Raw genomic sequence first — 13,816 nt, forward strand, 5'->3', positions numbered from 1 at the left:
TCTGAGGTGCCACAAGTCCTCCTGTTCTTTTAACTGTATAAGTAATTTTTGGCCCACTAGGTGGCAGTGTATGAAAGCTACATAGCTTTTCATTTACGGACCTTACCAAGAGTCAGCAAGAGCTGTTCTAAGGCTCCTTTTCCCTTGCTCTTCACTGCCATGGTATGATACAGCACAAACCCCTTGGCTATTGCTAACTGCACTGCAGTCAGTCCTAAGCACTAAGCTAACCTGGCACACGGGAACACTTGTTCCATTTCGGGGGTGAGGCAGGGCAGAAATTGGAAAGAGGGCTGAGTCTGTGTGCAGATGGTATTGTTTTGACGTTATGGCATATGGCACAGTAAGAAGTTGCAAAAAGGACACCCACAGCAGATGCTCCAATGGTGTCAAAGGCAGAGAGCTGGCAAGAAACAGCCATGCCTTGAGCAAAACTATCGCTTGCCTGTCATTGCTGCGCAGGCCAGAGATCTGCAGGCCTGCGAGCACCAGCACCAACCCATGCTGCGTTTCATGCCTCATCGGCCACAATAACATGTGTTGATTGTGTGCCTTATTTGACTAACTTACCTTTGACTCTGCTCTGGCCCTCGTCACTCCAATAGCTGGGCACTTCACAAACTATTGATCCCCATGTAACAGGGAAACTGAGGCGCAGAGTTGAAGTGACTTGCCTAAGGTTACACAGTGAGTCTCTGGCAGTGCCAGGAACTGAACTGATCCCAGTGCCCCTGACTCCAACTCCGCAGCTGCTGTGTACAACCATCCTTCCTCTCTTTAAAAAATCCCCAACCGCTTTATAAACTCATGACCCTCCGCTGAAACAGCAGCTGGCTAAGTGGCCCAGCAGCACTTCAGCACAGGTTAGCACAGGCAGTGAGGAATACTGTAAGTAATTGAAACATCCAGAGGGACAGTGGTCAATGGAATGGATATCCACCGTGGCTACTGGCCAAGACAGTGGGGTTAATGCCTGGACTGTTACAAATCAGACCATTGGATTTTTAATGACCACAAGCGGTAAAGAACAGCCTCCACTGCGCCTGGCCGTTCAGACAAATTCAGACGGGAAACCAGGCTGGCTAACCATGGGCACAGCTTCTCGAGGGCTGTGGTGGAGTTTCCATCACTGGATATTTGTAAATGAAGATTGGATGTTTTTCCTAGATGGTCCGCTCTAGTTCAACCCCAGCTGCTGGACTTCAAGCAGGAATCCACGCAGGGAGGCCATAGGACTTCCCTGAATTACGCAGGAAGTTGGACTCGATCACAGTGGTCCCTTCTGGCCTTAAAAATCTATGGACAGACCTTTTTGTAAAATGTTCCCTGTCACTCAAAAGGGTGGAAGCCACATATCCCTGTTCTAGCACCCAAACACATCCCAGATGAAATGGGCACCTCCTCCATTGCTGTACAAGTGTGTGTGTGTTGGGGGGGGAGGGGTGCGGTGACTAAAAGACCCTGGGATGTGGCCTCCATGGATCTACTCCTGTGAGTCCCACCCTTTTTGCGGGGGGGGGGGGGGGGGGCGGGGAGCAGGGGGGCTTGGACTTTGGGCAGTGTTCAGGGGGCCCCCATGTGCTGTGACTACCTTTTCCTCTCTCTTGTTTTTCTTCTCCATTCTTCCCCTCTCCCCCCCCCCCCCATTTTTGCTTCCTGTTCCCTTCCTGTTGTTCCCCCCACTCCCTAGTAGGCTACATGCTGCTTGGCATTGGGGCATCAACTGTTGGCTCAGGGATGTGCTCTCAGAGCTGAGCTTTGCTGGGGAAGCGGATGCACGAGACGTGGCCCAGCAACCTACTCCCTGCGCTGGTAGCCCTGGGTGCGAGAGTTGCTGCCATGACTGATTTCCAGCTAGAATGGGTCAAAAAGCACAATTTCCATGCTGTGAAATTCCAACACTTTGTAACGTTATCTCGTCCCACACTGGGACACAAAACCCGAACTTTGAAATTTCCCACAAAACTAAATTTCAGCAGAAGTTGAGTTTTGGAAATATCGAAAGGACTTTGTTGGAGTGCTGCGTTTTAATGTTTTGACTTTTATCTGTATATTATCTGCCTTATAAAATCAAAACACCACAGTGCTTGGACCGAGTCTAAGGGAAATGTTTCAATGGTATTTTGTTGACAAAAGGGACAAGCTGTACATTTGCCATGAAATATTTCCATTTTATGGAATCAGCATATTGTTCAGTTGGAAAATTTTCAGCCAGCTGTAGTTCCAGTTGCCCCATTAGGGCGTTCCTGCCATGGGGGCAGGGAGGGAAGGCAAGCTGCAAAGAGCTATCTAGATTAACATCTGTGCAGTGGGGAGTGAAGGTGGATCCAGGGTGATGCAGCTTTCCCCTCCCCATACACTGCTAGTCTCTTCTGTCCGGAGCCTCCCATGGACTAGTCTGATGCTCCCGCTTAGCCCATAGGTCAGAAATCCCCATGCCATTTTCCTTAGCCTAATTTTTCAGGATTCTGGTGGGTCTCATGGGACAGACTTACTCTGCTGTGTTTGTATTTTCCTTGCTGCGTATAGTGCTCAGCCTGTTGTACTGAATGACAGCCAAACGTGCACTCAGAATATGAAGTTGGTTAGGAGGTATTTAAAGTTAAGGTGGCTCTGTAGTATCCAGCCTACAGCTTGGTTATTCTGCCCTATGTGGCCCCATCCTGTGTCTCTCAGCTTCCTCATTGCTCTTCGTGGCCAGCTCCTTGCTGCATTGAAGCCTAGCCATGTAATCCCCTGCAACTTAATTTTAGGTTTGCTCACTTTGTCCAGGAATGTAATTATGACTTTTGAATTACATTAGCAGCTTGCATGGAGTAATTAATTAGTCAGATTTATAAGGCGCTTGGTTCATAATGATACATGGCCCTGCTTGGGTAAGTGGCACCTCAAATTGGCTGTAAAAATCTTATTTCTAAGGTCAAGTTTTTACTGCAGGGGATTTATAAAGCTATGAGCCTTTGCTCTTATGAGCTATTTGTACGTAGGTTAGCTCAGCTACCGTTGAATGTCTGCGCACATTCAGCTATTGCCTACAGCAGCTGCCAGATGCCCGTTACGGACGGACACGAGGTGTGTGGGCTTTGAGCTAATTTTGCATGAATGATTTGGTCTGGGTCATCACCTCAAATCAATGAGGTCCAGGAAGAGAGGTCGGAACACTTTGGTTTCCTTCCTGGTTGACTGGGCTAGTGCAGGAGAAGCCAAGCAGCAAAGGATGTCAGCTCTTCCTTCTGTTCATCACTACAATTATTCCCTCCAGCAGAGAACCTTTACAACAGCTGCCTAAGCTAAAATCCCCAACTGCTCCTGCTCTGTTCTAGGCATTTCATGGCTTCCTGCTCCCAAGGTAGAGGAACAAAATCTCCAAACAGGGTGGTGTGTCCTTTGTCTGAACAATAAAACACTGCATAGGTGGGTGGCCTGAGCCCTTGCTCACTGGCCCCAGTGCTAATCCTGCAACTCTAGCTGCTGCTCCGGGAGCTATGCTAAGCCAGGCCATGCGAGGTGCTATGCACGTAGGTGGATCTTCCCACCAGGTTGCTGCCAACCTGCGGGTGCTGCTGGTAGTGCGTGTTCCTTTGCTGGAAGCAGGTTGGGGTGAAGGTGCATTTGTTTTACTTTCATTTGGCTGAGTGGGGTGTTGCCCCCTATGGCAAGACTACCCAGGCTTTGGAGCACCGTTGGTGCGAGGCACCCCAAGACTCATGTGCCGGGAGCAGGGACGTACACGGGATCCCAGCAGCAAAGAATGATTCCAGGTAAGTAACTCACTCCACTTGTCCAGAACACACCCTGTTAAGGTGAGACTTGAGAGGCTTGTTTTGGATGCAAGTGGGGCTCAGATCTCTGGTAGCACACTTCTCTTTCTGCTCTGCACCTCTCAGAGGGAAGTGACTTGGATAAACTTACGTATGACTTGGCAAAATGAATGTTTTGTGTTGTTTCTGCAAGAGCAGCAGTCGGCTTTGCTGCTTACACCTTGTGGAGGTAATAGGAGCAGTTGAGTTATAGTTAAACTTATTTAATTTTACAGCTCCTACAGTGTTAACAGATGTACAAGCGTCTGATCCAATCATGCAGCAAGAGATTTTGGGGGCAAGCCTTCCAGTTTTGTCAGTATGGCAGCGCAAAGAAGCCATAAATTTTACACACAAGAATAAACGATCCTTAGCAACATATGTCTATGCTGACAGTTCCAAGGTAATCATAAATAAAGAAACCCTGCTCGGCAACAGTGTATTTGGGCTCTGCAGACAGTCAGTGTGGGCCAAGCATCTGCTATCCTCCCCCTTAATCCTATCACATTAATGAGGTGTAGGAATGAGCCTGCCTCCCATCTGTGTATGGGCTGGGTGGGGACAGAGGGCTTTGAAAACAATCTTGACCTAAATCAGGGTGCAGTGGCTTTAAAACCTTTCCATTTCCTTCTTAATGAGCTAAATCCATTCCCCACAGAACTGGCCCTTGGTAAGCCTCCATTCTTTTAGTGTAAGCTCCTCCCTGACTTCTTAGCAGATGCCAATTCACCCAAGCTGGAGGTTGTCCCTGCCTGAGATAAGTGCGAAGACCCTCCTAGCAGCTCACACTTCTGGGAGAACAGGAGGACTTGTGGCACCTTAGAGACTAACACATTTATTTGAGCATAAGCTTGAGCTGTAGCTCACAAAAGCTCATGCTCAAATAAATTGGTTAGTCTCTAAGGTGCCACAAGTCCTCCTTTTCTTTTTGCGAATGCAGACTAACACGGCTGCTACTCTGACTTCTGGGAGAGTTAATGCTCTCAGCTCACCCCTACTGATAACATGCATGGCAGAGTGGGTCCAGCCCTGTAGAGGGGGTAGGGCAGGGGGAGCACTTTGCCTGGCTAAATCCATTCAGAGGGCTTGATCAAAAGCCCATCAATCCTTCCGTTGCTTTCAGTGGGTACTGGATCAGGTCCTTTGGGCTGTTGGATCTTTTAGATAAATAGTAGTGGCTTCCAGAAAAATATTTTTTTGTAATAATCTACTTCAGCCATGGGGCACTGACCAGAGCCCTTAATCAGCCAAATGCCTTTGGGGTGAGGGTGGGGATAATACACCTTGCCAGGTGTGCTACAAGGGACTAACTGTGGCCTTCACCCAGCTGCTGTCCCCTAAACAAAGATTTGGAAGCTAGTGTGGCTCTCAGCTGCTCCTTCCCCAAGGAGTCGGACTTGTGCATTCAGCACTAAATTCAGGTCTAGGCTAATCAGGGGCACTTATATTTAAATAACAGAGCTTGGCCCAGACAGCAAGCTCCCTCTGCTCCACCTATATAAAAACAACTTAGGCAGAATATGTTAAGAGGGGAAAACAAGTAGAAGTTATTTGACTTGGCGCTAATACACGTAATCTGCACCTCTTGTTAAACTGTAAAAGCTATATTCATTTCTCTCTGCAATCAAAATGCGAGCTTTGGTCCAGAGATGCCGGAGAAAGACTCTTCCCCTAGCTGGGGGGTGGGGGGAGGAATGCCATAAATCCATCCTGGAACTGATTTATATAGCATTCATGAAGAATTTATTATTCAAAGAATTTTATTCAATTAAACTTGAAAAGCCTCTGGATTCTTAAAGGTTCAACAGTGATAACTGAGACAGAGCTCTCATAAAACTCAATGGCCTGCCCAAAGCCGGCATTGAGAAAATGCCTGATGTGACATTGCAGCTGAACGCACAGGCTAGGGCAGGAGCGTTTGTCATCAGGATGTGTTGCAGGCTAAGGTTTAGAAAATTGCACTGTGAAAAATGTGCATTAACAATAGCTATGAAATAGCAGTTAAAGAAAAAGTTGAATGACGCAGCACTACATTAGTTGATGGGTATTCTTCATCTTAACCCTGCTCTGATTAAAAAGTTAGCACAAACGCAAGACAGGGTTTTTTATAGATCGTTTAAGATTGTTTCCAATTAAATACTGAACTGTAAAAGTGGCCTGACATAAGGACAAATCCCCTCCCACAGAGCTGGAGCAATTATAACTCTTCAATTCCTTGAGCTATTTGTATAGCACAATCATCCTACAGAGATTAGATGTTTTCTTTACAGATCTAGATTTTTGAATTCTTTTGTTTGTTAACTTGGTATCAACCTTGGATGTTTGCGCCTTTCAAGAAATGCTCTTCCAAATCATATCCATGCAGTAGAAGGATTGTAATTGCATGTATAAACCTTAATGGACACCTGGACAGTTTCATAAAACATGTTTACCAAGGGGTTTACCCATTAGTTAGCTGTACTGTGCTGTTCTCCTAGTCTTCAAGGCGTCAGGCCAGCTGGAAAAGCTTTCTGACAGCTATTCTGAGAACCTTGCATTTCAGTTAGCCGACTTCTTTAGTTCACCTGAAGATGCTTCAGGCTTTTCTAGCGGGCTTAGGTGATTCCTTTTCTCATTTCATTTTTAAACATTTCACCAAACTCAGGTAAAGGGGAAATTATGCTACAGTTTTTGAGTGTTTCCAGGTAAAGGAATGGTCAGTTAAAAATGCCACAGCAGACTAGGATATGTCTTTCAGATGAGAGGTAAAATAAATGTATATTTAAATACCCTGAGCAGGCTCCTTGTCCAAGGAACGACTGCCTTCATGTGTAAGCACTGTGCATTCTTTAGTTCACCCTGCCAAAGCTTTTAGGCCTCTGTCCTGAAAATACTTAGTATGTGCTTAACTTTACTAGTGTGAACAGCCCCACTGCAATCAGTGGGGCTGCTCATGGTAGTAAGTTAAATATGTGCACATATGTTTGTGAGAATGGGGCCTTAGTTGGGAATAAGCTGTCTGTTTTTGGATGTCATCCTGCCATCTTCAGTAAGTTAAGACTCAGACTGACTACAAAGCTAGTCTTGCCTACATTTGAACTGCAGGACTTGGCCCTTAGTTCTGTTTAATCCCTTTTCCTTGCCCAAAGCCATTCATGGCTGTGGAGGTACTGGAGTTGTCAGAAGCAAGGGATTCGTCACAGATGCATTAGGGCTGGCAAAGAGTGCCAGACAGTTCTTAGCACTTTCCTGTAAATCTACAAAGTGCTTCCTCCAGCTCCAGCCAGAACTGATGGATTGAAGGCAACTTAAAAGGGAAAAGTAGGCAGGGGTTGGTAGTAAAGTGAGACAGTTTAAAGCCCTTTGGTGTAAGTAAATCACATTTATTTTTCAGAGCTTCTGGACTGGGCTCCTGAATCTGTGCACGCTTCCTGTTTCTGTTAAGTACTCTAAACCTTTACAAGCAGATAAATGCTTTTTCTCTCTTCCTTTTATCAGAGAGCTTTCAATCACACCTGCCACTGCTCTGAGCATTACACTGTGTTTGTAAAGATGGTATAGTTTTTCTGAAGCTTTTGAAGCCTATGAGCTCACACCCCAGCCTGAGTCAAACACAATGTGAAGCAGTTTCGAAAACAATTCAGAATCTGACGCCTTGATCTGGAAGCTAGCTCAAAGATGGTGAGTTTTACAGAATGGCTGCATGTTTTCTACAGTGTTATAAACAAGTTCTTGAATGATTTTATTGGGGGGAATTGGTGGCAATTCACATTTTGAATTCTCCTCTCCGTCTTGCCTGCAGAATGAAAACTTGGCTGGATTTAGCTTTTCATGATCTAGAAAGTATAGTCTCATCTCCAATTTATGTTTCACTTTTTGTATATATTTTCTCTTTCTTCCCTTCCTTCATTGCAGCATAACGTGCCAAAATGAAGAGAAAATCACTAAGTCTGGAAAGCAAGGAGAGAAAGTAGTTAAGAAATGTGCGTTTATCATCAGATATGCTTGTATCTAGTGCTACATACATCTATTAAAAAAAAGAGCGTACTGAATTACAGCACTGGGAGCTGCAGGTAAAACAAAGCAACAGGAGACCGAGAAAACAGAAATGATCCCCAAAATGGCATTCAAATGATTGTTCCCACAGGAGCCCAGTTAAAACGTAGACAAGTTAAAATCTTAACCTGAAGTGAGAGCTTCTCTGGGGTACCCCTGCTGTTCTCCCCTTGAATATTAAAGGAAACCACAATGTACAGTCTCTGAAGCCTTTATGGCAATTAAGAATGACAGAATCTGTTTTACCTGTTCAAGTATTTGGCCACATTTGCATCTGCCTCTCCTGCTTGTACTAAAGGAACAACGCTAAAAAGGAGAGTGAATAACAATTTCATGTTATGTTTAATCTATTATTCTGAATACACAGCTTAATAATAGATGGGTCTTTGAGGTTTGGAGATGCTCAAAACCTTGAGTGGTCACAGTACAGCCTCAGTATTAATTTCCAGTTTAATCCCTTCTGTACTGGAATTATAGTCTAAAAATTAACTCTGACCATAAAATCCAGGGATTGCTACATGCTTTAACCAATCAATGAAAAACAGTGCTTCAGCACAGATTTTGCTTCTGTATAGAATGTAGAAGAGAGAGAGAACCTGTTATGTGAACAAGCATCAGTATCGATGGTAGCAGTTTGTAAGAATAATTATTATCCGTGACTATACACCGCTAAACTCATTATTCCCCTACAGTACTGGACTCACTCTTTTGGCTTTCTACAGCTCTTACGTTGATATGCATGTTTTACACTAATTGCTTTTTAACAAGAGGCCATCATTTTTTTATTTTTTTTTTTGCAGCCGAGATCATGTTGTTCAGTTATAAAAGTCTGTATATGCTATCTTACAGAATAAATTGCCTGTTGCTCCCACAGGATCCAGTACAGCTGACTCCAAAGGCTGAAGCCAGCTTTTTTGCTGTGATAGCATCAAAAAAGCTACAGGAGAGCTCTTTAATTAAACAAATCTTTATCTCAAGTTTTGCTGCAATTCTAACAGCATTTGCCTTAAGATCAATCGCATCAGATACAGTTTTAAATGGCTCGGAAGCTGCAGCAACTACCAGGGCTCAGAAGGCCTTTTCCCTCAGCCTTATTCTTATACTTACCACCTCTCTGCTCTTCGGCAGACCGCTCTGGAGAAATGAAGAGCAGAACTACTTTTACCTCCAGACTGAAACAACATTAAAAACGCATAAGTGCCTTGTATCAGAAGCCACATACAGCCACCCAGCTGCACAGAACTTAAACATACGACATTGTACACAAAATAAAGCCCTACTGGACACTTACAGAAGCTATAATATACATCTGAATGGGACATTTCTGCTGGACATTTAAATTCAGTTGCAGATGGAGACAGAGGAGGGTTAGCTCAATCTCTTCCAGCCCTACAGCCTTCCTGTATTTGTACAAACACTAGAAGAGAACAGCATGTGGTGGACCGACCTCAAGAACTACCCAATGTTTAATATCAATTAACAGTGGGTTTCTGATTAAGTCTTCAATCAAATACCTAGCAAAGAGTTTCAGTTCAGTAAAAAGTATGAGCCAATACCTACAGGCAAAATGAAAGCAGTGAGAGGTGGAAGTTGGTCTGAGTATTTATCAATCCACTGCTCCAGCTCCAGCACTGGCTTTTCACTAAATGATGTTCGTTCTACAGGGGGAAAGAGGAAACAAATAAATCCATCCACAAAATGGATCTTGCATTTTACATTTGTCATACTAAGTACTCATTAGAGACGTGTAAAAAATTTACACTCGTCTCCCACAGCTTCCCTCTTCTACAGCAAACGCTCACAGAAGTGCACAAGTAGTATCGCTAAATAAACAACTTGACCTACAACGAGGGCATTTTTTTAAAGATACAGAGCTATTATCTCTGTAGGGAAAATGATTTGAGGATTACTTAAGTGAGCCTCCCTGGCCGAGGAGAGAGGAGTTGCAATGTTGGAACCAACGTCCTGCAGCATACACTGGACCTAAGGACGGTAATAGGTAGAGAAAAATGAAAGTATGCATTACAATCAAAGCATAGACAATGAAATTACACTCGCAGAGATGACATTTGACACTCCAATAAGACATTCTAGAGGCAGTGTGGTACGGATCCTCAGAGCCTTTAATCAGGTGACATTGACCACTTCTGCAGTGTGATGCTAATTAGTAAATGCCAAATGTACCCTCCGCATGAGCTGTTTTCCGCTGTGATACACAGTTCTTTTGATCTCAGGCAGCTTGGCTTAGTATTTATGTTCTCTTGGTTTCAATTTGAGAATGCATAACAACAAGGCTTAATCTGTGCCCAAGATGGTGCATAATAATGAAGATGAACCATCTCAATCTCACACACACACATTCAACTGGTTTCCTTTTCAGTACAGATAGAAAGAAGCATCTTGTTTCTTCACGTAACCAAGAGATTTTCAAGTCTGCCTAAAGGATTTATGCAAAATTCCCACTGAATGCAATGGGACCTACAAGCCTAAATCTCCTAGGTGGCTTTAAAATTTTAAACCAAGAGTTTAAGAACTCAGCATTCTAATAATACAGATTTAATGGTCATGTTAGACATAGAGCATGTAGTTACTACTCACTTTGTGAAGTTGTTCGACAAATGTGTGGCCACTTTCCTGGCTTAATTCACTAGCAACCCTAGATTAAGATGAAGCAGAGAGTTAGCTCTAGAACAGAGGAGACTTGTTTGGCACATTTCAGAGTAACAGCCGTGTTAGTCTGTATTCGCAAAAAGAAAAGGAGTACTTGTGGCACCTTAGAGACTAACCAATTTATTAGAGCATAAGCTTTCGTGAGCTACAGCTCACTTCCTCAGATGCATATCGTGGAAACTGCAGCAGACTTATGCTCTAATAAATTGGTTAGTCTCTAAGGTGCCACAAGTCCTCCTTTTCTTGTTTGGCACATATAGCATATATTTATGGCTCATTGTACACTCAATATTACATGCACAGGTTCACAAGGAGCATTGCTTTGCAACATGGAACAAAGTAGGACTCTCAACACCTAAAAAGAAAACACCAATTCAGAAGCATATCTGCATGACCATCTGCTGCTTTCTGAATTTTGTCCATATAAATCAGAGGTACAAATGAAGTATGTTTCTTCCTATACTCAGGAACTGCAGAGTGTGGACACAGCTGATCCACTAGCAAGTTTTTATTGATCAAGAAGCAAATTCTCTTAAACAAAGAGAGAGATGAGACTGAATGAATATTATGGTTGGGCACACTTTTTTTTGCCAATGTAGCTCTCCAGTGAATTTGACTCAGGATGTATTTACAACTTCTCCCACAGGCTGACAATATATCCACCTTCTCCCTTTAAAAAGAAAACAACCCCAAGAACACCAAGAATAAAGAGTGTACATACTCCCATCAGAACAGACTTCTCAAGCTTTGCTGCATCTTTACATCACTGGATGGGCTTGTAGGCCTTGTTCTATGTCTGTAGTGTTCATGACTGTCAGGTATCAGCTTATCAAGGTAAGTAAAGACGACAAACTTTTTGGCACTGTGTCTTCAGATAAGAGCTTTAGCAATACCCCAGTAAACAAAAGTCAAAGATAGAATTCACAGTTTTGTTACCCAATAGCAGAACTCAATTCATCTGTTGTTCCCAAAGCTTCAAAGACCTGATCATCTTTAGATCGCCTCTCCCCAGTGTATGTGCTGGAAAACCCTTTAAAAACAATCAATAGCAACAAGAGGAAAAGGGATTGGAACAGACAAAGCTGCAAATTTTACAATATGAAAACTCACTGCAGTCTGTGCTAGGTTGACACCCAGGTAGCAGCAGCCTTCGATTTATAAGACCCTAAATCTCCAGGGCCTCTACCACTGAACAGGTGTCAGCTGATTGCTTCTGTGACACAACCAGTGATGGACCCCCACCGAATATGAGTTTCTTCCTGTCTGGTGATGGTGTCACAGACCAACAAAGCAATGTGCCAAAGACTTTTTCCAACTAACCCATGGGCCTGTGTCTTACTTTAATTAAGACACCATAACCTCCCCTGGCTCCCCTTGCAAATGTAGGAACAGCCCAGCACGCACAGGACAGTCAAAGGTTCACTGAAGGTGTAGAGTCACAATTTTTTTTTAAACACAAATTGTGCTGGGCACTAAGAGGGCACATGGAAGAGGAAAACAACCATTTAATTTCTGTAGGGACTACAGACAGTCCAAGAAGCTCTCCCTGTGGTGATTGCTAGAAAGTCATCTGACAATTCTAAATAAATAGCATGTCAGAGCACCCGGGGGCTTATCTGCTGTATTAGACAAGCATTCATTACAACCTGACATGAATTAAATGGGCTAGTACATTAAAATGAATTCAGAACTATGTTTTGGGAATATAAAATGCTATGTAATGGCCTTTGTTGTTTGTTATATTTTTACCCCGCTATGATGATATTGTGGCTTCTAGGTTTTAAGTGCAGCCCAGACCCTACCTTTGTCTCCTGTTTTTGTGTAAATCTTTGGAACGCGGGTTGTCTTGGGTTTGATTTCCAGGCTAGACACAAAATGGAACCGTTATGAGTTTAGCAGAAATGACTTTTTAACATGCAGTGGTTGGCAAGCGGACGACTCTATTTATAGAGAGGGACCGGCACCCCTGTATCTGCTGGTAAGGCCAGGCTCTCCAAGCACTGCCCCGGTTACTGCCCCCATCTCCCCCTTTCCTCGTAGCAGAGAGCACGGGAAGACAACTGGGGCCCAAGGGCGAGTTCTGCTTTGGACCGCTAGCGGGGACACCCCGGTTCACGCTGCCATGGGCCGCTTCAGGGCAGGGGGATCCTAAGAAGTGTCGTGTTTTTCTTTCAGATGAACTATTGTGTCAGACACAGGAGCGACCTCAGAGCTGGGGCGTCGGGGCGGGTGGGAGAAGCTCAGCGCAGCCCCAGGGGGCGGCCCAGGCCCTGCGGGGAGGGGGGGGGGGAAAGCTCGGCCCAGGCCCTGCGGGGAGGGGGGGAGGAAGCTCGGCGCAGCCCCAGGGGGCGGCCCAGAGCTGAGGGGCGGGGGGAATGGGGGGGGGAGAAGCTCGGCGCTGCCCCAGGGGGCGGCCCAGGCCCTGCGGGGAGGGGGGGGGGGAAGCTCGGGGCGGCCCCAGGGGGCGGCCCAGAGCTGAGGGGCGGGGGGAATGGGGGGGGGGGGGGGAGAAGCTCGGCGCAGCCCCAGGGGGCGGCCCAGAGCTGAGGGGCGGGGGGAATGGGGTGGGGGGAGAAGCTCGGCGCTGCCCCAGGGGGCGGCCCAGGCCCTGCGGGGAGGGGGGGGGGGAAAGCTCGGCCCAGGCCCTGCGGGGAGGGGGGGGGGAAAGCTCGGCGCAGCCCCAGGGGGCGGCCCAGAGCTGAGGGGCGGGGGGAATGGGGTGGGGGGAGAAGCTCGGCGCTGCCCCAGGGGGCGGCCCAGGCCCTGCGGGGAGGGGGGGGGGGAAAGCTCGGCCCAGGCCCTGCGGGGAGGGGGGGGGGAAAGCTCGGCGCAGCCCCAGGGGGCGGCCCAGAGCTGAGGGGCGGGGGGAATGGGGTGGGGGGAGAAGCTCGGCGCTGCCCCAGGGGGCGGCCCAGGCCCTGCGGGGAGGGGGGGGGGGGAAAGCTCGGCCCAGGCCCTGCGGGGAGGGGGGGAGAAGCTCGGCGCTGCCCCACCCGGAGCGGGGAGGGTGCGAGCCGGGGCCTCTCTCCGGCTCCCCCAGCGCCCCGCCCCGCTCACCTGGCCGGCTCGCCCTGCTGACGGTGGCTCCGGGCCCGCGGCCAGGCCCGGAGCGGCCTGCACAGCGCCAGCCGGCGGCAGCCCCGGCCCAGCGCCGCCGCCATGGGGCTGCCGCGACCCCGCCTCGGCCTCCGTGCCCTGAGCTCTGACCCTTCTCGGCCGCCGTGGCCGCGCCAGGCGCCGTCACCCGACTCGCGCACCACCCGACCCGGCCCGCTCCCCATTGGTCCGACAGGAATCTCGCCTCCCCGGGG

At 47.0% G+C, this 13,816-nt stretch overlaps 1 protein-coding gene across 1 annotated transcript; it reads right to left on the reverse strand.

The window, feature by feature from the left end:
- Positions 1-7,497: 7,497 nt before the first annotated feature.
- MMAB (metabolism of cobalamin associated B) lies at positions 7,498-13,809 on the reverse strand. The gene is made up of 10 exons (XM_073313506.1): positions 13,563-13,809; positions 12,308-12,369; positions 11,442-11,535; positions 10,434-10,491; positions 9,746-9,818; positions 9,396-9,493; positions 8,943-9,007; positions 8,082-8,141; positions 7,964-8,004; positions 7,498-7,729 (listed from the first exon to the last, which is right to left on the reverse strand). The coding sequence occupies exons 1-10, from the start codon at positions 13,784-13,786 to the stop codon at positions 7,686-7,688; spliced, it is 819 nt and encodes a 272-aa protein (XP_073169607.1). The 5' UTR covers positions 13,787-13,809; the 3' UTR covers positions 7,498-7,685.
- Positions 13,810-13,816: the final 7 nt, after the last annotated feature.

The sequence above is a fragment of the Lepidochelys kempii genome, chromosome 15 (assembly GCF_965140265.1).
Source record: "Lepidochelys kempii isolate rLepKem1 chromosome 15, rLepKem1.hap2, whole genome shotgun sequence".
Taxonomy (NCBI): domain Eukaryota; kingdom Metazoa; phylum Chordata; order Testudines; family Cheloniidae; genus Lepidochelys; species Lepidochelys kempii.

Excerpts from the sequence above, each read along its gene's own strand:
- MMAB (XM_073313506.1), bottom strand. The coding sequence starts at position 13,786 with ATGGGGAGCGGGCCGGGTCGGGTGGTGCGCGAGTCGGGTGACGGCGCC. Across the intron at positions 12,370-13,562 it reads CAGCAGGGCGAGCCGGCCAG|CCTGGAAATCAAACCCAAGA; the intron begins GTGAGCGGGGCG and ends TTTTGTGTCTAG. Across the intron at positions 9,494-9,745 it reads GGCCAGGGAGGCTCACTTAA|AACGAACATCATTTAGTGAA; the intron begins GTAATCCTCAAA and ends TTCCCCCTGTAG.